This window comes from Jaculus jaculus, chromosome 9, assembly GCF_020740685.1.
Source record: "Jaculus jaculus isolate mJacJac1 chromosome 9, mJacJac1.mat.Y.cur, whole genome shotgun sequence".
NCBI classification, from domain to species: Eukaryota; Metazoa; Chordata; class Mammalia; order Rodentia; family Dipodidae; genus Jaculus; species Jaculus jaculus.
Window position 1 is genome coordinate 111,566,512 of NC_059110.1, and position 26,638 is coordinate 111,593,149.

The 26,638-nt window shown below is 53.9% G+C and overlaps 3 protein-coding genes across 3 annotated transcripts; 2 read left to right on the plus strand and 1 right to left on the minus strand.

Annotated features, from left to right (window-relative positions):
* Positions 1 to 1,640: 1,640 nt before the first annotated feature.
* LOC101615616 (titin-cap) lies at positions 1,641 to 2,899 on the plus strand. Its single transcript, XM_004655472.2, has 2 exons — positions 1,641 to 1,922; positions 2,137 to 2,899. Exons 1-2 carry the CDS (start codon positions 1,813 to 1,815, stop codon positions 2,528 to 2,530), a joined length of 504 nt encoding a protein of 167 aa, XP_004655529.1. The 5' UTR covers positions 1,641 to 1,812; the 3' UTR covers positions 2,531 to 2,899.
* A 1,507-nt stretch (positions 2,900 to 4,406) lies between these two features.
* Positions 4,407 to 5,926, plus strand: Pnmt (phenylethanolamine N-methyltransferase). The gene is made up of 3 exons (XM_004655777.2): positions 4,407 to 4,608; positions 5,178 to 5,385; positions 5,479 to 5,926. The coding sequence occupies exons 1-3, from the start codon at positions 4,407 to 4,409 to the stop codon at positions 5,924 to 5,926; spliced, it is 858 nt and encodes a 285-aa protein (XP_004655834.2).
* A 580-nt stretch (positions 5,927 to 6,506) lies between these two features.
* Pgap3 (post-GPI attachment to proteins phospholipase 3) lies at positions 6,507 to 23,986 on the minus strand. The gene is made up of 8 exons (XM_004655470.3): positions 23,786 to 23,986; positions 22,310 to 22,407; positions 21,384 to 21,536; positions 9,618 to 9,680; positions 9,044 to 9,105; positions 8,599 to 8,735; positions 8,164 to 8,368; positions 6,507 to 7,987 (listed from the first exon to the last, which is right to left on the minus strand). The coding sequence occupies exons 1-8, from the start codon at positions 23,964 to 23,966 to the stop codon at positions 7,924 to 7,926; spliced, it is 963 nt and encodes a 320-aa protein (XP_004655527.2). The 5' UTR covers positions 23,967 to 23,986; the 3' UTR covers positions 6,507 to 7,923.
* Positions 23,987 to 26,638: the final 2,652 nt, after the last annotated feature.

A 26,638-nucleotide genomic window follows, 5' to 3' on the forward strand; every position in this document is an offset into this window, starting at 1 on the left:
CTGACAGGCAGGGACTACTGATCTCACAGAAACACCACCCAGCCCCTCACCAGCTCACCCAGCGACAGCCAAGCCCCGGGCCACCCTTTCCCCAAAGGTTTGGCTGAACTGGCCATTGTCCTCATTCTGTGGCCCAAGCTAGAGGTCAGGGAGATACACACAGTACCACGGCAGGCCTGGAAGTGAGGTGTAGGCTTCAAGGTCACTAAGGCACCTGTGCCCCCCCTAGACCCAGAAATAGGCTTCTCACCCCTTCCGCCCCCCAGTAGCCTCAACACTAGGAGCAACTTGGAGCCAGCACTCTACCCTTTCCCTCTCTGTGGGCTGCTAAGGGAGCCAGTTAGCTTACAGCCAAGTGGATCCTTTTTGGCCCTGGCTAGGTATGTGGCCTGCTCCAGTGTGATCGAGTTGTGAGGAGAAAGGTACGCCACAGGCAGAGTCTGTGCCTTTGGAATCAGTAGCTGCCATTCTGCACCCTGCAGCAGCTGGGTGCTGGGCCTCTGTCGCTGTCTCTTCTGGTGCCCTTGGCTTAGTGTCTCGGTGACACCCTCATTCCCCTACTCCACCCCCTGTGCCCACTACCCTGTCTACTGGCTTCTAGTACCATGAGTGGCTCTCTTGGATGCTGGGCATCCCCACAGCATCTTCTTCTCCTGCTTCCCATGGAGCCAGTCCTCTCCCACGTATCACCATGGAGGGCCAGGCCCAGAGCTCTTGCAGCCATCCCACTGTAGTCAGAAAGCAGGGACGGCGAGGTCGAGAAAGGGGTTGAGACTGATCCGTGGTCACACGTCCCACTTACAGCCAGCTTGGGGCTAGGGCTGTGTCTTCTCACTGCTGCCATTGGGTCCTGTGGCTTCCCATCTTACCCCATTTCTTCCCACATAAGCAGCTGGGGGTTGGATTGGGCCAGCCACTACCCACGTCTTCCCCTCACCCTTTCTGGCTGGACCTAGGAGACCATTTTTCTTTCTTTTCTTTTTCTTTTTTTTTTTTTTTTTTTTGGAGAGAGGGTCTCACTCTAGCCCAGGCTGACCTGGAACTCACTATGTAGTCTCAGGGTAGCCTTGAACTCATGGCGATCCTCCTACCTCTGCCTCCTGAGTGCTGGAATTAAAGGTGTGCGCCACCACGCCCGGCTAGGAGGCCATTTTTCTGACAACTGGCCATGGAGAAAGGAAAGGCAGAGCTTCTTGTCACAGGGCCTCAGGTATGACATGAACGTCCCCTCCCTCTGCTGGTGTGTGGGCAGTTGAGAACTGAGCCTCTTGTGCGGACGCCTGAGGACACGGTTGCACTGTTCCTTCTGGTCAAGGGGCCTGGCTGGGGGATGTACTCCTGAGCCTGGGGCAGGGGCGGGCACCCAGCAGCCCTAGAATAGAATGAGGGGGGCATCAATTCCTGCTGTCTCCTGCTCTGTTTACAGACAAGCTGCTGTCCACCCTGAGCAAGGGAGAGCGGGCGGGCCAGAGGGCACCGCCAAGGTGGCACGAGGCTGGGCATGTGCCTGGTCTAGATAGTGTATGTGGAAGGCCAGAAGCCTAGAAGTGCTGCTGTGAGGACCCAGACCCTTCCAAAACACCTTGCTTGCTTCAGAAGAGGCTGACCTTTGAACTGGGGACAGCCTAAGTCCAGGTACCCCAGCCCCCACCCTGGATTCAGAGCCCCCCCCCCATCAGTGAGTCTTGGCTCTGCTTATAGCATCTGACGCCAGAGGGGCTGAAAATAGCCCCTGGAGAAGGGGGAGAAGGGAGTATTTAAAGGGCCCTGGAGGAGCTGGGCAGAGTAAAGCATTGGGAGCAAGCAGTGACCATGGCCACTTCAGAGCTGAGCTGCCGCGTGTCGGAGGAGAACCAGGAACGCCGGGAAGCCTTTTGGGCGGAGTGGAAAGATCTGACTCTTTCTACCAGGCCGGAGGAAGGGTGAGTGTGAACTGGCTGGGAGCCTTGCCTCTACTTCCCCAGAGCACCTTCTCTGAGCCAAATGAAGCTGAAATCCAAGCCCCCAAAATTTCTGAGGACCCCTCCTGCCCCCTAGGTCCTGGCTGCCCCATGGAGTCCCCATCCAGCCTGGACCTAGAGGGCAGCAGCTTTCAGGAACTCACTGCCCCCCCCCCCAACCCCCTTCTGCTCGCAGCTGTTCACTGCATGAGGAGGATACCCAGCGGCATGAGACCTACCACCGGCAGGGGCAGTGCCAGGCGCTGGTGCAGCGTTCACCCTGGCTGGTGATGCGCCTGGGCATCCTTGGTCGCGGGTTGCAAGAGTACCAATTACCCTACCAGCGGGTACTGCCGTTGCCCATCTTTACCCCCACCAAGGTGGGAGTCGCCAAGGAGGAGCGCGAGGAGACCCCTGTCCAGCTACGGGAGCTGCTGGCACTGGAGACAGCCCTGGGTGGTCAATGCATGGAGCGCCAGGATGTGGCCGAGATCACCAAGCAGCTTCCCCCTGTGGTGCCCGTCAGCAAGCCTGGGACCCTTCGTCGCACCCTGTCCCGCTCTATGTCCCAAGAAGCACAAAGAGGCTGAGAGAGACTGTGACTCGGGCTCCACTGTGCCCACCCTGGGCTGGGCCCTTGCTGGCTAGGACCACGGAGGGGAGCTGCTGGCCATGGCTGCTTTGTAGTTTGCCCAGAGTTGGGGACTATGGGAAGACGGGTCCAGAGGCCGGGATGCCTGGATGTCCTGAGTTCCCAAAGGGAGGGGAGCAAAGATGGTGGGCACTAGGGGTGGAGAGCTGGGGGTCAGCCCAGCTGAGCACCCTCAGCCCCAGGAGGAGGGTTGAAAGATGCTGGTGAGGGCGAGAGGCCCCTGGGAGCTGTGACCTGGTTCACATTTCAGCTACAGAGAAGGAGTAGGACAAGCGAGTGGATCCAGAATGTTCTGGGAAGGAAAATGAAGGAGGCTAGAGGGAGGGGGGCGTGAAGAGGGCAGAGGCCCCAGCACCTTCTGTTAGTGCTGCAATAAATGCTCAACTATGTTCCAGACTCTTCTCTTGTGGTTTGGTGGCTGTGTGGTGTGTGTGTAGGGGTCCCATTGTTGCCTCCCCCATGCACTTCTGGGAACAGCCCTGCACCTAGGCTAAATATGGCAGGGCTTGAGGGTGGCGCTGAGCAGAACTATCAGCAGGGTGTCTGTCCATCCGGCCCCCTTCCTGTGCTGCTGCCCAGTGTCGGCTCCCATGTCCAGCCCCTGGCACTGGTTGGTGCCTAGCAGGCCAACTGGCCTCAGGGTTTGTTTAAGGGATATCTCCTGGAGGATACGGAGGGCCCTGGCACCTGGGCTGTCCTTGGCTGTGCCTTGAGGTGTGCGTGGCGTCTGACCCCCAAGGCCTCTCTGCTGTGAATTGAGACAGAATCGATCCTTGGCTAGGATCAGGTGCTCCACCCTCCCTGGCCTGGGGGGATGGGGTGGGGGCGGAGAACAGGGTCAGGTTTCCGTCTGTGACCCCTGCAGCTGCTGTGATGACTCATGTCCCAACCTGGCCCAACAAGGAGACTTTCCCCCTTGGAACGAGAAGTGGGCACAGAGAAGGCCTAGATTAAAGGGAGGCCCGGAGCATCCTGGTAGAGGCTGGCCGAGGGGCACTGACATAATCAGCGGTGGCCCTCGCCCGCTCGGCTGCGCCCTCCACCTCCACTTCGGAGTGTCTGGTGTTCCAGCCACGGTGGTGGGAACATCCTGAACCTTCCAGCCCTCAGATAAGCAGCTCACAGCCAGAGGGGCCCCGCAGCGGGTGCCCAGTTGTTCCGTTTGCTAAGTGCATTAACCCCCTCCCTCACTACCCCTATCACTGCCGCCATCGGATGGGCTAGGCCGAGGTCCCCGCTCGTGGGCCCCGGGGCAACCGCGACAGAGGCCAGAACGGACTGTCCTTTCTGCGGGAGGGGAGGGGCGCTGGAGAAAGTCCAGAGGAGGGGAGTCCAGGTTTTGCTAAGGACAGAGTGGGGGTTGTGAGGGGTGTCGTGAAAGACGGGGAGCCAGGCGGTGTGTGAGTGTGTGGGTGTGGTCTGGGAACCTTGCAGGGAGAGAGCACTGGGGATAATTCAACAGGGTGAATGGGGCTTGGGCAGGGGGCTCGAGAGCTGAGGTGTGTGTGGGGGGGGGGGGGGACAGGAAGGACACGAGCCTCTGGCTGGGTGAGGTGAGGTTGGCCAGGGCGGATGCGGCGAGGGTGGGGCAGGAGCTGGCACTCCGGCGGGTGCCCCCACCTCGCCGCTGTGCCCGGACACTAACCGAGATGGATGGGGCCAGCAGACCCGAGTGCATGTGCATGGCCCCGGGCGGCCCATCGCTCAGCTGCCACCCCCGTGGAGGGGTCTGGAGGGCGGGGGTGGGGGTCCGGCGGTAGATAAAGGGGGTGCCCAGGCCTGTGCACGACAGGAGGAGGCCACGGGCCAGCAGCATGAGCCGGGCAGACCCGAGCGTCGCCCGGGCCGCGGCCCCTGTCCAGGAGCCTGGCCGGGCGGCGGTGGCCTCGGCCTACCAGCGCTTCGAGCCCCGCGCCTACCTGCGCAACAACTACGCGCCTCCTCGCGGGGACCTGAGCAGCCCCGAGGGCGTCGGGCCTTGGAAGCTACGCTGCATGGCACAGACTTTCGCCACTGGTGAGCGTTGGGGAAACTGAGGCCTGGGGGATCAGAAGTCTTTGAGGAGCGAAAGAGGTGAGACGGAGAGCAGGAGCGCACACCAAATGATGTCCAACATGGGTGCAAGCATGAGAGAGACGAGGAAGCCCGCTCTGCAACCCGGAAACTCCGCTGAGGGGGAAACAGAGGCACGTAGAGATAGAAAGACAAAGAGACAGAAAGGCGAGAGGAGGAACAGAGGCTAGGAAGGAGGTTGCAAGACACGTGTGGGAGAAAGCTCAAGACTGGTGGGCAGGCGGGGGAGACGGAGATGAAGGCCTTTGCAGAGAAAGGGAAGGACAGTGAGGCTGGCTCTAGTTTCTCAGCTTAATCTCCGCTGCAGCTAGAGATGTCTAGAGGGGTTACCTTAGTCAAAGGAGCCAGGACCTTTTTCCATGGTAAGTAGGCCAGGTTGGAGCCAAGACACCCTGCTCATCTTAATTCCAGAGCCAGAGCTTTTTGCAGACGCCATATTTCCCAGGGAGGAGGAGGAGACAGGGGTGTCTGGGACAGGAGCCTCCTGAGTCCCTCTTCCTCTGCCCTGTCAGGTGAGGTGTCTGGGCGTGCCCTCATTGACATTGGTTCGGGCCCCACCATATACCAGCTGCTTAGTGCCTGTGCCCACTTTGAGGATATCACCATGACAGATTTCCTGGAAGTCAACCGCCAGGAGCTGAGGCTCTGGCTGCGTGAGGAGCCTGGGGCCTTTGACTGGAGCCCCTATAGCCAGCACGTCTGCCTCATCGAGGGCAAGGGGTAAGGGCCTGGCAGGGGCCTTCCTGTAGAGGGGAGTGGCTAGTGGGTCCAGTACTGGAAAGTCCCAAGCTCTGCCTTATGGCCCCTGTACAGAGAGTCTTGGCGGGAGAAGGAGCGCCTGCTACGAGCCAGGGTGAAACGGGTCCTGCCCATCGACGTGCACCAGCCCCAGCCCCTGGGTGCTGCCACCACAGCACCCCTGCCAGCTGATGCCCTGGTATCTGCCTTTTGCCTGGAGGCTGTGAGCCCTGACCTCACCAGCTTCCAGAGGGCCCTGAGCCATATCACCACGCTGCTGAGGCCTGGAGGCCACCTTCTCCTCATTGGGGCCCTGGAGGAGTCATGGTACCTGGCTGGGGAGGCTAGGCTGGCAGTGGTGCCAGTGTGTGAAGAGGAGGTGAGAGAGGCCCTGGTACTTGGTGGTTACCAAGTCCGGGACCTTCGTACCTATGCCATGCCTGCCCATCTCCGCACAGGTGTAGATGATGTCAAGGGCATCTTCTTTGCCTGGGCACAGAAGAGGCTGGGGGTAGAGGTGTGAGGGCCCGTGTGCCCGCTGTTCTGTGGCCCTCCCTCACCCAGACTCCTGTTACTTGAGGTGACACCTAATAAAAGAACCATTCCCTGCTGTGAGTGTCAACACCATCTGTGGCAGTCCTGGAAGCAATGAGGGTGCAGACATGTCTCCTGATGCCATGGGAGGGGAGGGTGTGGGAGGAACCAAAAGCCTCCAAGAAGCATTTTCTGTACCACCCATTCCCCCCAATTCAGAAAGGCCAAGGTGGGGCGTGGGGGGGGGCTCCCACAGCACCTGTTGCATGCCAGGCACTTGTGAAGTCACAGCTGTCAGCTACTTTGCCTGCATCGCCCCTCAGCAGTGTCCCATCAGCCTGTTTCTCAGCAAAGCGCACTGAGCCTGAGTAATGAGCTGGAGCTGGAGAGAGCAGGAGGGTGAAGTGGATGGCAGGGAGGTGTTAAGGTCCACAGAGGTGCCAATGTCTCCTCACCTCAGGCTGACCCTGGCCTTTGCCTAGCTCTGCACCTGGGCTCTGGCACCCGTGCGTCCAGGTAGAGATCAGCCTCCTCCCCTCCAGCCTACCTTACACACAAAGGAGCACACCCAAGGTGGGAATTGATTTATTAATCATATCCCTTGCTCTCTCCTGCCTTAAAATAGTTCTTAGTATCAAAAGACCCTAACGCAGGCTGCCTAAGTCCCTGAGGCTGGAAGCTTGGGCAGCTCCCCTCCCCGCTCAGAGGGACCTGCTGCAGCCACAGCCCAGCTGTGTGTCACTGTCCAGATGGGGGCTGGCGGGTGGCCCCTGCACATCCTGGGGCCACTCTGAAGCAGTGAGCTTCTCTGGGGAAGGCAAAAACCAGACTCAGCCACACACACTCCACTCCCTTTCCCCTTTGCCTGATGCCCCCTCCCACAAAGTACAAGCTGTAAGGAAAGGGCTAAAATGGGGAACTGGAGGCCTGTGGAGGGAAGGAGGCAGGAGGTGAGAGGAGGCACCTTCTCCCTTCCTCCTATTCAAAGGGCCAGCTGTGAAGGGTGCTCTCAAGGCAATGGGGATCCTGAGGTTTGGAGTGGGACCCAAAAAGGCAGTGAACAGGCACTCCTCCCACAGCCCACAGCCGGCACCCCAGAGTTCATCAAATCATGTGCTTATCCTGGGGGCTGGCCGGGCTGGGGCCTTGGGCGGACTTGGTGCTTGAGGTGCAGCTGATGACAACTCGGTCCCCATCCTTCTTCCACCTTCCCCATGGTGTGGCCTGTACACCGCATGTGCATTTACCTTTAGACACACACCCACAAGCACACTCACAGTTTATATCCCTTCTGCACACCACCCTCACCCATCTGCCCCCTGAACACACATCACCTGGTTCTCTGCACTGCAGGCAGAGGCTCGCAGGCCCTCACCGCCTCCCAAACCCACTCTCCGACTTCCAGGCACTTCCGCCTTAGGCGTGGCCCACACTCCTCTATATGCTGGTGTGACGGCTCTCAACCAGAACACGTCCCTGCAATCTAACCCTCGGGGGGCCGGCCCTGAAGACTAGCATGGCTGGGGCAAGGCGAAAGGTGAATCCTCTTCCCAGCCCTTGTCCCAGCAAGCTGGGTCCTTGGAATCCCTGGAGATTTGGGCAGCTAAAAAAAATAGACATCCAAAAAAAGGCATCCAGTGCCATCTAGTGGTGCCATGGAGGAGGGCAGGGCACCCACAGATAGGGGTGAGGGATGTGGAGCGGGTATTGGTGGGGGGCAACAGAGGCAGACCTAGGAACTTGGTCCCAGCCTGGTTCAGCCTCAAGGACAGGAGGGCTGTCCTCTCCCTGCGTCAGAGGCCAGTATGCCACCACCAGCGGTGACAGCCATCAAGGGGTGGGTGGGTGGCAACATGACACTGGGTCCACAGCCCTCACAGTCCATGCTCAAGAAGCTCAAAGGAGAAAACACATCATCTCAAAGGGGAAGGAGAAGGGGAAGGGGAAGGAGCCGGCAGCAAGGGGACAGGTCTGCTCCCAGGGTCTTCAGTCCAGCTTGAATTTGGCTTCCAATTCCTTCAGCAGGTACAGGCTGTCATCCTCCAGAAAGCTATGGGCCAGAGGAAGAGCCCACTGAGGCACGTGCCTAGCTCTGAAGGCTCCAGACCGGTGGGGTGAGAGCAGGCAGGCAGGAGGGGATGGGGGGCACGGGAAGCCCCAGTCTGTCCAAGGAGCAGGCAAAGAAGGGCACGAGAAGGTGAGCACGGGCCAGGGCATGGCACCAACCTGAAGAAGAGGACGTGGACAGGGATCGTGCTGATGTGCCAGATGGCATGGGCATCCAAGACCCAGAAGAGGGGCGGGAAGTCGAGCAGCTCCAGCAGGGACAGCGCCTGTAGCATCAGGACCACTGCCATGCACTTGCGAGCGTGAGGCAGTCGCTGGTGGTTCCGTAGGCACCAGGCCAGCCACCATGCCAGGTTCACCAGGCCTGAGTGCCAGGGCAGGAGAGGCTCAGTTGCTGGGCCGCTCCCTTTTCCCCAGGCCCTCTGATCCTAGCCATCGTGACTGTTGTCCCCCCCCACCACCACCCCGCTCAGCTCTCTGTCTTCCACCTCAACTTCTCTCCCTCTGCCCCCAAGAGTCTCTTCAGACCCCCTCTAGGAACTCCGCCCTTGTGCGCACCCACAGCTCTGCACAGGGCCCGTCCCCAGGCCTCACCAACAGCCACGTTGGCCCCCATGTTGTAGCCGTAGTCAAAGCGGATGAGGCTCAGGTAGGAGACGTGGAGGGTCAACAGCAGCAGCAAGAGGGCTCGGAAGGCACTGGCCACGGCCGGGTGCTGCAGTCCCACAGTCCTGCCGGGCCACCAGAGCAGCTCAGGTGGTGCTTGTGGTCCCCACAGCACATCTCCCTGAACCGTCTCCTCCTCCACACGAGTGCGGGTGCACCGAAGCCGCTGTCCTCGCTCTTGGCCCAACAGGCCAGTAGAGCAGGCCTCCACCTGTTCTCCAGGGCCTGGACCAAGGGTCACAGCTCCTGGATAAGCCAGCCCCCCACCCCTACGTCTCCTTCCAAAACAGCCCTGCAGAGGTATGGGGGGGGAGCAGGGAAGACAGCCCCGAGCAGCACTCTCTATGCCTTGTAGCCCCCTGGGTGGGCTCACCTGACACAGCACAGGTAGACAGAATGCAGGATGACCGCAGAGGCGCAGAAGTAGTCCATCTTCTGAGAATGGGGAGAGCCCATGGGGCCCAGTGAGGGGAGCAGGTTATCATGGAGAGCAGAGCCCAACCAGGGAAGGGAAGGAAGGGGGCTGTCTTGCACTCCCTCTGCCTGTGGCTGCTTCCCTCTGTTCACTTCATGCAGTGTTTTAGAGCCATTCAGTAGGAACACTTCTGTGGCGTGGAGGGGCGGGGGGGGGGGAGGGGGAGGAGCTGCCGTGAGGGCATACCGCGGCATTCAACGTGTCATCTGAGGTATGACAGGCATGGACTCCAGTTCTAACCACACTAGCTGGGTGTGACCAAATGACACCCCTTCTCCCAGGCTCAGCAGCCTTGTGGCTCAGAAAGAGCCAATGGCAAACCCATCCTGCAAATCCAGGAGAGGTGTGGGGCGCAGTGAGGCTCGGAATGCCCCTGCTGCAGATGGCGCTGCCACTATATTGTGGAGCCTGCTCTGCCCTCTCCTGGGCTCCCTGGGGACTGTCCCACTTCAGAGGGCTGGGAGGCACTCACCTCTGTGAGGTCAGTGTCTCTGGTGTGGAAGACTGTGGACCAGAACCAAGCATTGAGAGACACCTAAGGAGGGAGGGGCCTGTCAACATGCTGCCCCAAGGTGAGGGAGTCCACAAGGGGCTCTGGACATTGAAAAAAAATGTGCTTTCCATGCCACTGAAGCCCTCAGAACAAACCTGGCCTTTATCCTGACCCAGCACACTTCCCTGGGGTACTTCTCATCGCTGTGAGCTGTCATCCAAACCCCCAATACCAAGGGGCTGCAGCCTGAATGGGTTCAGGCCTGGCCAGGGAACCAGTCAGTCCTGGCACAACCTAGTTCCCAGGTTACCCAATCGCTAAGACAACAGCCCCTGGGCTTTCCCTCCTCCCCCACTGCCAGGTGATGACAGCCCCACCTGGGCCCAGGGGAGGAGCCAATGACCTCAGCCTCTGGGGGTGGGAATAAGGTGGGTGCAGTGGAGGGGCTTGAGCCAACTAGGGGTGTGTCCCAAGGCACAGCAAGCCAGGGAGCAAAATCAAACAGATCCCACTGGGGCCCCGTTTCCAAGGATGGAGGCCAACCTAGCCCAGCTTCCCCCTGGCTGGGCCTGCCCAACCCGCCAGGCCAGTAGCGGCTGCTGAAGGGGTTGTGGAGTGGGAAGTGCTGGGGGCGTCTTTCTGAAACTGCTAGAGAGTGGGGATCTCGCTAATGAGCTCCAGTCTTGGAGTTGGCGCTGGCACATTCTTCAGGGCCCAACTTTCTGTGAGCAAAGGGCAAGAGACGGTATGGAGATGAGAGGCTGAGAAACCAGGGGCAGCTAGTCAAAGAAGGAAGAGCAGGGGCCAGGTCTGGTGTGCCCTGGAGGGGGGAGGTATAGAAGGGAGGCAGCAGGCCTGCCAGAGCTGCCCACTTGGGTACCAGGACAACCGGTCAGGCAGGAGACAGGAGTAGGTCAAGAAACTAGTCTGTAGGATCCCAAGGCAAGGCGGGAGAGCTCCCCATGCAGGCTAGGAATGAGGAGGGCCAGGAGAAGGTAGAGTGTACTAAGCCAGGCCAGGCAGGAATTCTCCTACTGTCAGGCTCTGGCTTTGGGCCTGGCTCTTTTGCTCTGCTGACCCTACAGAGGGTGCGCTTTTTTTTCTTTTTTCCGAGGTAGGGTCTCACTTTAGCTCTGGCTGACCTGGAATTCACTATGTAGTCTCAGGGTGGCATCAAACTCAGGGCGATCCTACCTCTGCCTCCCAAGTGCTGGGATTAAAGGCGTGCGCCACCACGCCCGGCAGGTGCGCTTCTTTTAAAAAATTGTTTTGGGCTGGAGAGATGGCATAGCGGTTACGTGCTTGCCTGTGAAGCCTATGGACCCCGGTTCGAGGCTCGGTTCCCCAGGTCCCACGTTAGCCAGATGCACAAGGGGGTGCACGCGTCTGGAGTTCGAGTTCGTTTGCAGTGGCTGGAAGCCCTGGCGCGCCCATTCTCTCTCTCACTCTCTATCTGCCTCTTTCTCTCTCTGTCACTCTCAAATAATAAAATAAATAAATAAAAATCTTAAAAAATAAATAAGTAAATAAATAAAAATATTAAAAAATTGTTTTATTTGCAAGCAGAGAGAGAGATAGAAGAGAGGCAGACAGAGAGAGAATGGGTGCGCCAGGTCCTCCAGCCACTGCAAATGAATTCCAGATGCATGTGCCCCCTTGTGCATCTGGCTTAGGTGGGTCCTGGAGAATCAAACCTGTGTCCTTTGGCTTCAAAGGCAAAAGTCTTAACCACTAAGCAATCTCTCCAGCCTCATAAGGTGCTTTTCACAGGAGGTCCACCTAAACCCTAGACTCTGCCCCACAATGAGAATGACCCTCTTTCCCATGGGGAGGGACTCCTCTTCTGACACTGCACAGATTTCAAAGGCAGTGTCATTAAGAATGCTGCATGGGGAGGCAGAGAGGCTGCAGAGATGGCTCAGCAGTTAAGGCACTGGCTTGCAAATCCTAACATCCAAATGGCCTGCATTTGATTCCCTAGGACCCATGTAAAGCCAAATGCATAAAGTAGAGCATTCGTCTGGAGTTTGTTTCCAGTGGCAGAAGACCCAGGCATGCATATTATCTCTCTTTCTCTCTCTGCTTGCAAATAAATAGATTTAAAAAAAAAAAAAAAAGGAATACTGCCAGTCATGGTGGCACATACCTTTAATTCCAGCACTTCAGAGGCCAAGGTGGATTGCTGTGAGTTCAAGGACAGCCTGAGACTACATAGTGAATTCCAGGTTAGTCTGGGCTACAGAAAATCCCACCTCAAAAAAATAACAAGGGCTGGACAGATGGCTTAGCAGTTAAGTGCTTGCCTGTGAAGCCTAAGGACTCTGGTTCTAGGCTCAATTCCCCAGGACCCACGTTAGCCAGATGTAATTCATCTGAAGTTCATTTACAGTGGCTGGAGGCCCTGGTGCGCCCATTCTCTCTTTCTCTCACTCTTTCTCTCTCTGTCTGTTGCTCTCAAATAAATAAATAAATAAACAATTTTTAAAAAATGTTTGGGCTAGAGAGATGGCTTAGCAGTTAAGTGCTTGCCTGTGAAATCTAAGTACCCTGGTTCGAGGCTCAATTCCCCAGGACCCATGTAAGCCAAATGCACAAGGTAGCACATGTATCTGGAGTTGGTTTTCAGTGGCTGGAGGCTGTGGCACGCCCATTCTCTCTATCTATCTGCCTCTTTCTCTCTCTGTCTGTCGCTCTCCAATAAATAAACAAAAATAAATGAAAAAAATAAAAAAAAACAACGAATGCTTCTTGAGGCTGGGGAGATGGTTCTGCAGTTAAAGGTGCTTGCTTGCAAAGCCTGCTGGCTTTCCCCAGTACCTACGTAAAGTCAGACACAAAAGTGGTGTGTGGATCTGTAGTTTGTTTGCAACTGCAAAAGACCCTGGTGCACCCATTTCCCACCCCTCTCTCAAATTAATACATAAGTTTTTGAAAAGAATGCTGCTGGGCTTGGTGGCACACATCTTAATACCAGCCCTTGGGATGGCCATTCTGGTCCTGCCACCCGCCTCATGGCCAGGCTCCTCCCTGCTGCTGCCCCTTCCCCACACGACCATGCAGGGGGACAAAAGACTATACCTGGTATCTTCTGATACCCTGCCCCTGCAAGGACTGTAATAAGTGGGGTCAGTGTGGGTAGAGGGGTGACCCTGGGCCAGAGACAGGGCCTGGACCATCACACCATCACACCCCATAGGCCAGATGTACCAGGCACTCACCAGGCACCAGGATATCTTAGGGAGGAGAGTAGCCCTGGAGGCCAGTATGAGAGGAAGAAGGGGAAGGGAGCAGGGTCTGGAGGCCAGCCAGGCCTCCTTGTTACCCACAGCAAGAAAGGGGAGGCGATAAGAGGACTGAAGTAAGTGGTGGTTGGAACCAAAAGCAGAGCGTGAAGGTGCATAGGCCAGGCTAGCAACTCAGGCTGGGTGAAGCTGCTAGGTTCCCTGCCTCAGCCCTTCCTCGCTTGCCACAGCCTCAGCTCTGCTCCTGAGAAAGCCCCCCTCTTCTGAGGAGTGTCCAGTGTGTGTTGGGTGGGTGGGGCTCCTTTTCTGATCCTTTGTTCAAATTTTTAAGGCAATGTCATTAAGAATGGCAGGGTGCCGGGCGTGGTGGTGCATGCCTTTAATCCCAGCACTCGGGAGGCAGAGGTAGGAGGATCACCGAGAGTTCAAGGCCACCCTGAGACTCCATGGCGAATTCCAGGTCAGCCTGAGCCAGAGTGAAACCCTACCTTGAAAAAGAAAAAAAAAAAAAAAAAAGAAAAAAAAGGAATGGCAGGGTAAGCCGGGCGTGGTGGCACACGCACGCCTTTAATCCCAGCACTTGGGAGGCAGAGGTAGGAGGATTTCCGTGAGTTCGAGGCCACCCTGAGACTACATGGTGAATTCCAGGTCAGCCTGGGCTAGAGTGAGACCCTACCTCAAAAAATCAAAACAAAAAACAAAAAACAAAAAAAGAATGGCAGGGTAAACCAGGAGTGGTGGCGCATGCCTTTAATCCTGGCACTTGGGAGGCAGAGGTAGGAGGATCGTCATAAATTCGAGGCTACTCTGAGACTACATAGTGAATTGCAGGACAGCTTGAGCTACAGTGAAACCCTACCTCGAAAAACTGAAAAAAAAAAAAAAGCCAGGTTAGACCAGGCATGGTGGCGCATACCTTTAATGCCAGCACTTGGGAGGCGGAGGTAGGAGGATGGTGTGAGTTCAAGGCCACCCTGAGACCACACAGTGAATTCCAGGTCAGCCTGGGTCAGAGTGAGACCTTACCTTGGAAAAAAAAAAAGCAAAAAAGAATGGCAGGTTCTAAAGCCAGCTGGGTGGGTGTAATGGTGCACACCTTCAATCCCAGCATGCTAGAAGCAGAGGTAGGAAGATCACCGTGAGTTCAAGACCAGCCTACAGAGTGAGTTCCAGGTCCAGTGAGTTCCTGGGTTACAGTGAAGATCCTATCTCGAAGAAACAAGACAAAACAAAGAATGGCAGGTTCTAGGGCTGAAGAGAAGGTCGAGGGGTTAGTTAAGTGTGCTTCCTGTGCAAGCTTGAGGGTCTGAGACTGCTGAATTCAAATTTCTAGATCCCACCTAAAACAACTGGGGATAGTCACATGGCCCCCCGCCCGCCCCAAAGTAAAACAACTCTGGCTTAAAACAAAACTAGACAAAACAGGCTGGAGAGATGGCTTAGCTGGGAGGACTGAACTGGACTCCATGGTGTGTTCCCGGATAAATAACAGCTTTTGTGGGTTCAGAGACCTCACTCACAAAACAGGACGGCATCACCACGTCTGACGTGCCTGGCACAAAGCCCCTTTCTCAGGGCTGCTGCCCCTGCTGCCTGGGCACACAGCAGGGCTCAATTTCCTTCACTACATCCAGTGAGCTAACCCCACGACTTCCCTTCATCTGACCCCAACTCCCCTGTCCTCAGGGGTCACCCCATTCAAGATCAAATCACGGGGCTCTATAATCTCTGGCTCCTAGAATACCGACACCTCAGCCATGGGCGGAGCCCTTCTCTGGCTCCAAAGCCACTCTCGCATCAGATAGTGTTTCCTGCGGTGTGTAGCAGACACAGGCAGGAGGCGGATGGACAGGGGAGGGAGGGGAAGTCCCAACTGTTGGAGGCTCCTGCAGTGGGAGGGGCTGGCGGGGCAGGGGCTGGGAGGGCAGTGAGAACTTCAGTAAACACTGAGATAGGGGGAGGCCAAGCCAGGGTGACCATGTGGGTGGGGACAAGAGAACGGGGGGGGGGTGGGGAGAAAGGGGGGATGAGGAGACGGGGAGGCTGGTGGAGGGAGGCAGGAGGCTGGTTCAGTCTGCTAGCGAATATGAAAACAGACAAAAATATCACAGCCGTGAAACTGGTTGGATGCCAAGTGAGCCCGATCTGTCAGGAATTCGACCCCAGTGCTAAGCCCCAGTGCTCGGGCTGTCATTGACACCATAGCGGTGGGGACAAGTGGGTCTTTAAATAGCTTGATGTCTCAGAAGTGGGGGAGGCGGAATGTTAAATATGATGCCTGCTGCCATCCTGTCCCTTCTCCATGGCCAATGTCTTAGGTAGGGCAAACCTGCATCCAGCTCACTCCTGAGAAAGGGAGCTTTTCCACCGTGTGTGAGCCACCCTTTCAAAAAAGATTCCAGGTGGGCTGGAGGGATGGCTTAGCGGTTAAGGCCTTTGCCTGCAAAGCCAAAGGACCCAGGTTCGATTCCCCAGGACCCACATTAGCCAGATGCACAAGGGAGTACTTGTATCTGGAGTTCATTTGCAGTGGCTGGAGGCCCTAGCATGCCCATTCATTCTCTCTCTCTCTCTCTCTCTCTCTCCCTCCCTCCTTCTTTCTCTGTCAAATAAATAAAAATAAAATAATGCTGGCTGTGGTGATGCACGCCTTTAATCCCAGCACTTGGGAGGCAGAGGTAGGTGGATCACCATGAGTTCAAGGCCACCCTAAGATTACATAATGAATTCCAGGTCAGCCTGGGCTAGAGTGAGACCCTACCTTGAAAAACCAAAATAATATTAATAATAATAAAGATTCCTGGGCTAGGAAGCTGGCTCAGCAGTTAAAGGTATTTGCTTACAAAGCCTGCCAACCAGGGTTCAATTCTCCAGTACCCAGATAAAGCCAGATGTACAAAGTGGTACATGTATCTGGTTTTTGCTTGCAGCAGCAAGATCAGTCTCTCTCTCTCTCTCTCTCTCTGTCTTTTTCTCTACTTATAAATAAAAAAAAACTTTCTGAAATAGGGTGCCATCCTATTATTTAATCCCAGCATTTGGGAAGCAGAGGTAGGAGGATGGTTGTGAGTTCAAGGCCACCCTAAGAATACACAGTAAATTCCAGGTCAGGCTGGGCTAGAATGAAACCCTAGCTTGAACAACAACAATAAAAAATCAAAAAAGAACCCCCATGTTGCTGGGCATGGTGGTGTTGCAAGCCTATAATCCCAGCTACTCTGAGTTCTGAATTCCAGGTCAGCCTAGCTCGAGCGAGACCCTATGCGGGGGGCAAGCATTCCAAGCCAGGTGGTGGGACATGCCTTTAATGCCAGCGCTTGGGAGCTCAGAAGGCAGAGGCAGGAGGACTGCTATGAGTTCTGGACATCGCCTATTCCACTAGTCCTCATCTGACACTTGGGAAGCCCCTTGTGAAGTCTAACCATCTCAACCTGTCTCTTCTTGTAGTTTCCTCAACAGAGGTGACACAATCAGTTCCTGCCACTTCTCACTTCTGCACTTGAGGACCTTTCTCTACCAGAAGGAGGGGAACTGGTTTGACCTGACTTTGGCCGAGAGCCAGGCCCCCCTGTTCTGTGAAGTCAAAGGACCAAGGTGTGCAGAACTCTGGCAGCTCTTTAGCCCTGCCTGGTGTTAGCCCAGCCCAAGCTTGGAAACAAACACAAGGCAGGGCTACCTTCTTGTTGCTGAAGCTTCATGGAGCTCACTGGGGGAGGGGGGGGGTCTCCTCAGAGCAGAGGGTGAGAAGCCCCTGCCCCATGATAGAAACTGGGGCTGGTCCTCCTACCTAGCACAAATCAGATCCCCACTTGATTTGGTGGGATTCCAGAAGACCCAGCCCAGCACAAAAGTCCACTGCCACACCCTCCACGTCAGCCACTCTACTCCGGGTCCCTTTCTCCTGGAGAAACGCACACAGGGCTACAGAATCAGGTAGGTGTAAACCAAACTAGATTGGTGGGATGTGATGTTGCACACCTGTAATCCCAGTACTCAGGAGGCTGAGTTAGGAAGATTTAGAGTTCAAGGCAACCTTGGGTACACAACAAGACCCCGTGTCCAAAGGAAAAAGAAAGAAAGAGAGAGAGAGGGAGGAGGGAGGGAGGGAGGGAGGGAGGGAGGAAGGAAGGAAGGAAGGAAGGAAGGAAGGAAGGAAGGAAGGAAGGAAGGAAGGGGGGGAAGTCTGGGCTGGAAAGGTGGCTTATTGGTCAAGGCACTTGCCTGCAAAGCGTAAGGACCCTGGCTCAATTCCCAAGTAAAGCCAGATGCACAAAGTGATGCAGGTATCTGGAGTTCATTTGCAGTGGCTAGAGGCCCTGGTGTGACCATTCTCTCTCTCCCCTCCATCACCTCTTTCTCAAATGAATAAACCTGTAGATATTGTTGGGGTGACAGATGCAAGCGTCAAGGAGATTGAGGTCAGAGTTTAGTTGTGGCAACTGGCCTCTGGCATGTGTTATGATGGCAAAGGGCGGGACCCTCTGAAGTCCCCTTGACCTGTGGTACCAACAGACAGACAGTGGTTTGCTTAGACTGTGGGCAGAGCTGCCCACGCTCCCTAGAAAGGGCAGGGGAGGAGCCGGTGCAGGCTGTGAGCCTGTGACCCTGGAAGAACCCCAGAGAGGGAACAGGTGTAACCTCCTCACCTCCCCTGTCCTTCCTGCTTTCTTGGTCAGGACCAAATCCCCCTCTGCAGGAAGTGGTGGCTCTACTGCACCCATGCCTGTGACCATGTGCGCTGATGGCAGGCCCCTGCCCACGGCAGCATCCTGCCGCCAGCCTGGCACTTAGCCCACTCACTCCATGTCAGCTCCGTCTACTTCCCTTCACCCAGGCACGCTACAGCCAGGCTGACCCGAGGTTGCCTGTAAAGTTCTACATGCTCTCCTGAGCCCCTGTCTCACAATGCCTGAACCCTGTGTCCTCTTCCTCCGTGTGTCCCTGTCTGAGCTTGATAGGTCAACAAGCTCCGGATGGCGCCCCTTCTCTCTGGGCTCTTTAGACATGCATCCCATCACAGCATATGAGTTCTGTCTCCAGGCTTGGGTACTCCTGGGCTACCTGCTTCCTCCCAGGCCGGCTGCGTCTGTGCCCAAGCTTTGTTCCCTAGGCTCCACAAATGTGAAACGAAGTTCTGCCCCCAGCGAATGCTCAGCTGGACCTAGAGGCAGTTCCGGTGAGCACACAGCTGGTGGTGTTGGAGGCTGGCCCTGTTGCTTCGACTTGCTGACTTGTTAGCTGGTAACTAGGGGCACGTGTGTCCCCCTCTGAACCTTACTGAGGGTGCATAGGTTCATGACAAGAACTATGCGAAGGAACGAACGTGCTAAGGACACACCCAGAACAACCTGCCTTGAATTCTGTACCTCCTGTTTTTCTTAACTTGTTTGATTTTTATTTATTTATTTGATAGAGAGAGATATATACAGAAATAGGCAGTTAGAGAGAAAGAGGCAGAGAGAGAGAGAAGGGGCGTGCTAGGGCCTCCAGCCACTGCAAACAAATTCCAGATGCGTACGCCCCCTTGTGTATCTGGCTAATGTGGGTCCTGGGGAGTCGAACCTGGGTCTTTTGGTTTTGCAGGCAAGCACCTTAACCACTAAGCCATCTCGCCAGCCCTGTATCTCCTATTTTTAAACTCAAAACTTTTTTATGTTTTGCTTTGTTTTTTGAGGTAGGGTCTCACGCTAGCCCAGGCTGACCTGGAATTCACTATGTAGTCTCAGGGTGGCCTCAAATTTACCACGATCCTCCTACCTTTGCCTCCTGAGTACTGGGATTAAAGGCATGCACCATCATGCCCAGTTTCTTTTTGTTTTTTGTTCCACAGTCTTTAACAATTATTTTTTTTTAATTTTTTAAATTTTTTTCTGTTTTATTTATTTATTTGAGAAGGACAGACAGAGAGAGAATGAAGCTAATAGACAGAGAGAGAGAGAGAGAGAGAATGGGCGCGCCAGGGCCTCCAGCCACTGCAAACAAACTCCAGATGCATGCGCCCCCTTGTGCATCTGGCTAACGTGGGTCCTGGGGAATTGAGCCTTGAACCGGGGTCCTTAGGCTTCACAGGCAAGCGCTTAACCGCTAAGCCATCTCTCCAGCCCTTTAACAATTATTAATATTAATATTGGAGAGAGCTTAGGGATGTAGCTCAACTGGTATAGTGCTTGTGTAGCATGCACAAAGTCCTGGGTTCAATCCCTAGCATGGTAGCGCATATCTTTAATACCAGGAGATATTGGCAGGAGGATCAGAAGTTCAAGGTCATCCTCAGATACATAGTAAGTTTGAGGTCTGATGGGCTACATGAGGCTCTGTTGCCAAAAGAAAAAAAAGAAAAGAAAAAAGAAAAAATAATTGAAGCTGGGTGTCATGGTGCACACCGTTAATCCCAGCACCCGGGAGGCTGAGGTAAGAGGACTGCTATGAGTTTGAGGCCAGCCTGAGATGACATAGTGAGTTCAAGGTCAACCGTGGGCTACAGCGAGACCCTACCTCAAACATGAACAACAACAAAACCCTGAGGAATGAAGACTTTGTAGATTCCTGTCTCACCCGCCCTCCAGTCAAGCTCAGCTTGGACCTCTCACACCGGCACTGTTGGTTGTCCCCAAGGGTGTGACACTGGCTTCAGCAGCAGCTTCCACTCCCACCTGTCCACCCAGTGACATGTAGGAGCACAGATGTTTCTCGTTTTCTGTCCTGCCTCAGGGCTCCTGGACTTTCAAGCCCTCAGAGGACTTTTACCCTCTGCTGCCTATGCACGTTCTGTCTTCTGTTTAAAGGATTCCCCTGGGCTGAAAAAAAATGGCTCAGTGGTGAAAGGCTTACTTGCAAAGCCTGATGGCTCTGGTTTAATTCCCCAGTACCCGTATAAAGCCAGATGCACACGTGGCATATTCATCTGGGGTTCACTTGCAGTGCCAGGAGGTCCTGGTACACCCATACTTACTCTCTTCGTGTCTTGAATTTAAAAAAAATTAAAATATTGAGGGCTGGAGAGATGGCTTAGCACTTAAGGCACTTGCCTGCAAAGCCAAAGGACCGTGGTTCAATTCCCTAGTACTCACATAAAGCCAGATACACAAGGTAGTGCATATGTCTGAAGTTCATTTTCACTGGTTAGGGGCCCTGGCATGTGCCTTCTCTCTCTTTCTCTCTCTCTCTCTACCTGCCTCTACCTTTCTCTCTTAAATAAATAATTTTTTGTTTTGGTTTTTCAAGGTAGGGTCTCACCCTAGTCCAGGCTGACCTGGAATTCACTATGTAGTCTCAGGGTGGCCTTGAACTCACAGCGATCCTCCTACCTCTGCCTCCCTAGTGCTGGGATTAAAGGCATGTGCCACCACACCCGGCTTTAAATAAATAAATTATTTATTTATTTATTTATTTATTTATTTATTTATTTATTTATTTATTTACTTGAGAGCGACAGACAGAGAGAAAAAGAGGCAGATAGATAGGTAGAGAATGGGCACGCCAGGGCCTCCAGCCACTGCAAAGGACCTCCAGATGCGTGCACCCCTTGTGCATCTGGCTAATGTGGGTCCTGGGGAATTGAGCCTTGAACTGGGGTCCTTAGGCTTGACAGGCAAGCGCTTAACCACTAAGCCATCTCTCCAGCCCTAAATAAATATTTTTAAAAATAAAATATTGAAAATAATTCCCCTGTTCTCCTTAGATTTATCCAATTGTCTCCACTCTTCACTGCTGCCTCAAGGGACACCTCCAAGCATGTCTCCCCTCGCTAGCCTGTACTGACCAGCCTCATCACACACCCTACAGCTCCTCCCGCCACTGTGCCTCTCCACAGCTGTACTTTGGCATTCAATCTTGTGACTAGGGAACTCGTACCAGAGGGCAGAGACCAGTCTGCTCCTACCTACTCTTGGATCTCAGTGCATGGAGGAATGGAGGTTCTGATGGCAAGAAAGCTGTGAGCCCAGACTTCCATCTCAGTGTCTTCCTTGGCCCCATGCCCCTCTGTATCTCAGTCCATGTTTCTCCACCAATTCCAGGCCTTGTATTCTGGATCCTCAGACCAGCTGTGCTGTGAGACTGAGAGCTCTTTTCCCTACTCAGATGGACCGCACCTGAGCTTCTCCAGGGACTAGATGGAGACCAGGCTGAGCGCTAGCCAGAAGTCACTCCAGTTCTCCACAGCGGTCCTTGCCAAGACCTGCAGCCCAGCATGTTCCCTACTGCCCACCTTCCTTCTGTGTTTGTGTAATTCAGCACAGTTGAGGCTTTCGGTGGCTTCCTTGCTCAGGACAAGCGCAGTTTTGTCTTCCCTCATCCCACACTGCCTGGCTAGCACTCTGCTAGAAGGTAAGGCCTGGGGTACTTTCCATTTTCCCCAGGCCTGCCTACCCCACAGCTGTGACTTTAGCCCTGGAAAGCAGAGGGAAAGCTGGTGGCTAGAAGCACCACTGGATGTCAGCGGGGATCCAGGAGTTCCTCTACCTAGCAGAGGGCTACAGCAGCACCCTGGCAGGCTACCTACCCAGGCAAAGGCCACGCAGGTGTGGTACATGGGGGAGGAGGTGGGCACGGAGGCGCGGTAGCGGCACAGCATCACCAGGCTGGCTAGGCCATTCAGGAGAGAGGCTATGGCGGAAGCTGGCTCTTGGAAGAACAGGAACCGGGAGAAGGGCCACTAAAAAAGGAGCAGATGGAAGAGGCCTAAGGGAGAGGTCCAACTGGCCCAGTCAACCCTGTCTTGACAGCTACATCAACAAGTCTCCACCAAGTGGTTCCTCAGCTCAAACTTTGCCCGAAGCCTCAGATTCTCTCAGCCCAGTGAGCACCATTCCAGTCATCTCTCAGGACTGTCAGGCTCTGTCCCTGGTTGGCACACACTGCGCTGGGTGCCTGCCTCTAGGAACTACAGACAGGCCAGTCTAGATAGCTCTAATGGCCAAGTGGACACACACAGACCAGCAGTCTAGACCCAAGTCCCGTCCCTCCTCAATTACTTCCCATGGTCCTCTGAGCACCAGCTCTGCCAGTGGCAAACTGGGGACAGTAATTTCTGCCAACATCTATGGGCTAGAATGAGATCCTGTTGGTTCAGAAGGTACCAGAAAGCTAGGCAATCTTAAGGGCTTTGCTAGTGATCCAGACCCCTGTTGGAGAATCAATGGAAAATGTATATGGTGAGCCAGAGAAGATGTCCCTGGAGCAAGTTGGGCATCACACGCACCCCAAGATACATAGCGACTGTGATGAGAGCCCAAAACCTCCCAGATCTTCTTACTCCAGACTGAAGGAAGACACACTGGTCCCATAGGAAAAGCCACTGATTCTGAGCTGGGTACCTGCCTCAACAGCCCCTCCTGCCACCTGACACTCCAGACTTCAGGGAAAACATGGAGGGCGTCTTGGGCTACACCTCGCCATCACACATACCTTCCCAACCCCTTGACTCACCTTGCCGTGGAACTGAGGCACTCTGTGACCCTCCTGCAGGTAGAGGCCAACAGTGACCCACATACACTCATACTTGCAGTCGTCCCTACAAGTCCAGCCTGAAACAAACAAATTGGGGCTGTGGACTCCCCAGCAAGGAACACAGACCGCCTGGTGGAGCCCAAGCACAAATGGAGGCCAGGAGGGTCTGCAAGCTAGAAAGAACGAGGGGAAATCCCAAAATCCTACTTCCAAGCCAGACGCGGTGGTGCACACCTTTAATCCCAGTACTTGGAGGCAGAGGTAGAAGGATCACTGTGAGTTCAAGGTCACCCTGAAACTACATAGTGAATTCCAGGTCAGACTGGACTAGCATGAAACCCTACCTCGGAAAAAAAAAAATTCTACTTCCCACTTGGAAAAAGATAGTGGGCATGTATGTAAGAGGAAGGTGTGTGTGTGTGTGTGTGTGTAAAGCACATTTTAAACTAAAAATATTTATTTATTTGAAAGAGAGGCGAGAGAAATGGCACACCAGGGTCTCTTGCCACTGCAAACGAATGCCAGATACATACGCCATTTTGTGCATCTGGCTTTTATGTGAGCACTGGGTAATTGAACCTGGGCCATTAGGCTTTGCAAACAAGTACCTTTAACCACTGAGCCATCTCCCCCAGTCCCATGTAAGCACACTTTAGTAGTGAGAACAAAGACAGCCATTTTTTCTTTCACTCTAGATGAGGATCTTGGCATCGGTGGACTCATTTATGGAGACCTGGGTTTATGGCTTTCCTGAAGACAGGATTTACTCTTACTCACCAGGAGTCCACCTTTGAAAACGGAGCCCAGACCCTTCATCCTGTCTCTTGAGCTTGCAAGCTGCCTTTGCTGCTTGGTTTCTGGAGAAACCAAGCTGTCAGTTGTGCCTATGGCTGCCCAGGACCTCCACACTTTCTGTTCCCTCTGTCTAGAATGGAAGCAAGCTGGTTCCCTGAAGTGTTCTCATCTATAAAATGCATTAGCGAAACTACCTGAAGTTATTTGTGACAGCTGTCACATGTAGGTGCTTAGTATCCATCTGGAAGCCCCTACTCCAAAAAAATGTCCCACGGTGGTCCCCGTAGCCAACCATCAAAGCCAGGATCTATCATCTTCCTCTCCCAAATGCACCTAGTGTTTAATCTACGGGTCCAGTAGAGCGCAAACCTTCCTCTTCCTTGAGAAAACATCTCCTGTGAGGACTGTAGCCCTAAGGCAGGACCCTGCTCAGAATTCTGTGTTATTCCAGGGCCTTGACGTGTTTAATAAATACTGGTTTAATAAAAATTGAGGTTTCTGGGAAAGCCAGGCTGATGAGACCCTCAGCACCCAGGAGGTTCAAGTCACACTCAGAGGGGGATACCATGGGGAAACCAAGGTTCAGAGATTGCACAGGAGTGGGGCTCCGTGGGTGGGACCAAGGCCGCTGGGCGGAGCTGGCCACGGGGTGGGGCTTACCTGCTAGACTCATGTAGATTGGCTGGCGGGAGCGGAAGTGTTTCAGTGCGCCCCCCGAGCAGTTCCGCTCCTCGCACCGGAGCACGCAGTCGCGGTACACCGGCTCGCGGTCCCCCTGGGAGCCGGCCGCGAGCGTGGCGGCCAAGCTCAGCAGCACCAGTCGCGCCGCCCGCCCGGCCATCCCGTCACTCTGGCTGGCCGCCGAGGGAGGAGCTTAGGAAGTGTGAAACCTCCACTTCCGCAGTAACCGGAAGTACCTGTGTTCACCGTTGCACCCTCCGCTGACGTCTGCCTACCTTAAATAAAAGTGCCCGGATTTTTTGTGGACGGTTGCCCCGCCCCTGATTTATTTCACTGTTGACTTCAGACGTTAAGGAGACAGTCCAGGGAAAGGGGAGGGGGGTGTCCTGTGGGGTTAGAAACAAAATCACGTGCATTTTCGAGCCTTCCATCTTCGTGGTCTCTTTATTTCAAGTAGGACTTTGAGGGTTGGAGAGGTGGCTCAGCAGTTAAAGGAACATGCATGCAAAGACTCCCAACTTAAAGCTAGACAGATCAAGGAGGACCTTGACTGTCACCAGCCCTGCTAGATTTCAGTTCCCAAATGGACTTGGCACTGTCTGCTCTCTTCACTTCTTCCGGCAGCAGCCTGGTTAAAGACTTGTCACTGAGACAACTGCAGTAGCTTTTTTTTTTTTTTTTTTTTTTTTTTAAGGCAGGGTCTCACTCCAGCCCTGGCTGACCTGCATACTCATTCTATAGCTCAGGTTGGCCTTGAACTCACAGCAATCCTCCTACCTCAGCTTCCTGAGTGCTGAGATTAGAAACCTGAGCCACCATGCCCACCTTGCTGTACTTCTTAATAGGCTTCTTTGCTTCTACTACTGCCTCCACCAATCAGTGCTGTTTTCTAAAATTCAAATTTAGCCGGACATAGTGGTGCACACCTTTAATCTCAGTAGTAGGGAGGCAGAGGTAGGAGGATTGCCGAGAGTTCGGTGCCATCCTGAGACTACAGAGTGAATTCCAGGTCGGCCTGAGCTACAGCGAGACCTTGCCTCTTAAAACCAAAAAATAAATAAAATAAAATTCAAATTTGACCCTGTCACTTTCTTTTTCTTTTCTTTCTTTTTTATTTTTGAGGCAATATTTCACTCTAGCCCAGGTTAACATGGAGTTGTAGACAGACTGGCTTTCAACTAGAGTGATCTTCCTATCTCACTCAGCATGCTGAGAGCTGGAATTACAGGCATGAGCCGCCACCTCTCACCAAAAAAATTCTTTTATTTATTGATTGGTTGAGAGAGAGAATATGAATGGATGCATCAGGGCCATCTGCCCCTGCAAATGAACGCCAGACGCATGTGCCCCCTTGTATGCATGTGTGACATTGCATGCTTGTGTCACTGTGCATCTGGTTTAGGTGGACCTAGAGATTCAAACATAAGTTCTTGGGCTTTGCAGGCAAGCGCCTTAACCTCTAGGCCATTTCTCCAACCCCCAAAATTCTTTACTGAATTTCTAATTAGCCCCAGAATAAAAATCCAAATTTCACAAGCCTGGTATGCCCTGACCCACTGGTCTCCACTCTTTTGCCCCAGTTCCATTTCAAAGCCTTGTGTCCTTGGGGTCTTCTGATCTTGTCTGTTTGTATCACTGTTTCTTTAACTTTTGCTGCTGCTTTGTTTTTATCTTTTTATTTTTCAATTTGTTCAAGGTAGGTTCCCACTTTAGCCCAGGCTAACATGGAACTCACTCTGTAGTAGTCCCGGACTGGCCTCAAACTCACAGCTATCCTCCTACCTCTTCCTCACGAGTGTTAGATATTTTAAAAAAATATATTTGTTATTTATTTATTTGAGAGAAAGAAAGAGGGAGAGAGAATGAGCGAGCGAGCTAGAGCAACAAACACCAGACGTGTGTACCACCTTGTGCATCTGGCTTATGTGGGTCCTGGGGAACTGAACCTGGGTCCTTTGACTTTGCAGACAAGTGCCTTAGCCACTAAGCCATCTCTCCATCCCCTAGATAATTATTTAAAAAGGCACTCTTTGAGGATGATTGTTGACATCAGCAGGATGATATGCATGGTGTATTTTTCCCACAAGGGATGGAGACCTTTCCTGCCTGCTCACTTTCAGCACTCACTTATGGAGAACTCGGCTCATGGAAGGGGCTATAACAGCCTTCTTTTTCTTTTTAATTAATTATTTAGTTTACTTGAGAGAGAGAGATTGGGCACACCAGAGCCTTCAGCCTCTGGAGTCACAGATGTGCTCTGCTATGCACAGCACTTGCATTGGTGCTGGGGAATCAAACCCAGGTCCTTAAGCTTTGCAGGCAAGTGCCTTAACCATTGAGCAATCTATCTTTTTTTTAAATTATTTATTTAGTCAAAAAAGAGGGGCAGATAAAGAGAATGGATGTGCCAGGGCCTCTAAAGAGAGAGAACTTGCATGGGCACATCAGGGCCTCTTGACACTGCAAACAAACTCTAGGCTCATGCACCATTTTGTGAGTCTAGCTTCCAGTTGGTACTAAGGAATTGAACCCAGACCAGCAGGCTTTGCAAACAAACACCTTTAACTGCTGAGCCATCTCTCCAGCTGTGACCTTAACCCTTTGATCCTCCTGCCTACACTTCCTATGAGCTGGGATTACATGATACGGCAGGCAGAAGAGCTGTTCAAGGTGCTTACGCAGCCTGCTGACCTGGATCCAGTTCCCCACTACCCACCTGAAGTCAGATGCTGAAAGTAGCGCATGCATCTGGAGCTTGTCTGCAGCAGCAAGAGGCCCTGGCAGGCCCATAATCTCTCTCTCTCTATCTGTCTTTCTTTGTCTTTCCTCTCT

Coding starts and splice junctions, on each gene's coding strand:
- Pnmt (XM_004655777.2), top strand. CDS start 4,407: ATGAGCCGGGCAGACCCGAGCGTCGCCCGGGCCGCGGCCCCTGTCCAG. Junction 4,609..5,177: donor GGCACAGACTTTCGCCACTG/GTGAGCGTTGGG, acceptor CTGCCCTGTCAG/GTGAGGTGTCTGGGCGTGCC. Junction 5,386..5,478: donor TGCCTCATCGAGGGCAAGGG/GTAAGGGCCTGG, acceptor GCCCCTGTACAG/AGAGTCTTGGCGGGAGAAGG.
- Pgap3 (XM_004655470.3), bottom strand. CDS start 23,966: ATGGCCGGGCGGGCGGCGCGACTGGTGCTGCTGAGCTTGGCCGCCACG. Junction 21,537..22,309: donor TGCCTCAGTTCCACGGCAAG/GTGAGTCAAGGG, acceptor CTCCTTTTTTAG/TGGCCCTTCTCCCGGTTCCT. Junction 8,736..9,043: donor GTCTACCTGTGCTGTGTCAG/GTGAGCCCACCC, acceptor GTGGCCCGGCAG/GACTGTGGGACTGCAGCACC.
- LOC101615616 (XM_004655472.2), top strand. CDS start 1,813: ATGGCCACTTCAGAGCTGAGCTGCCGCGTGTCGGAGGAGAACCAGGAA. Junction 1,923..2,136: donor TCTACCAGGCCGGAGGAAGG/GTGAGTGTGAAC, acceptor TTCTGCTCGCAG/CTGTTCACTGCATGAGGAGG.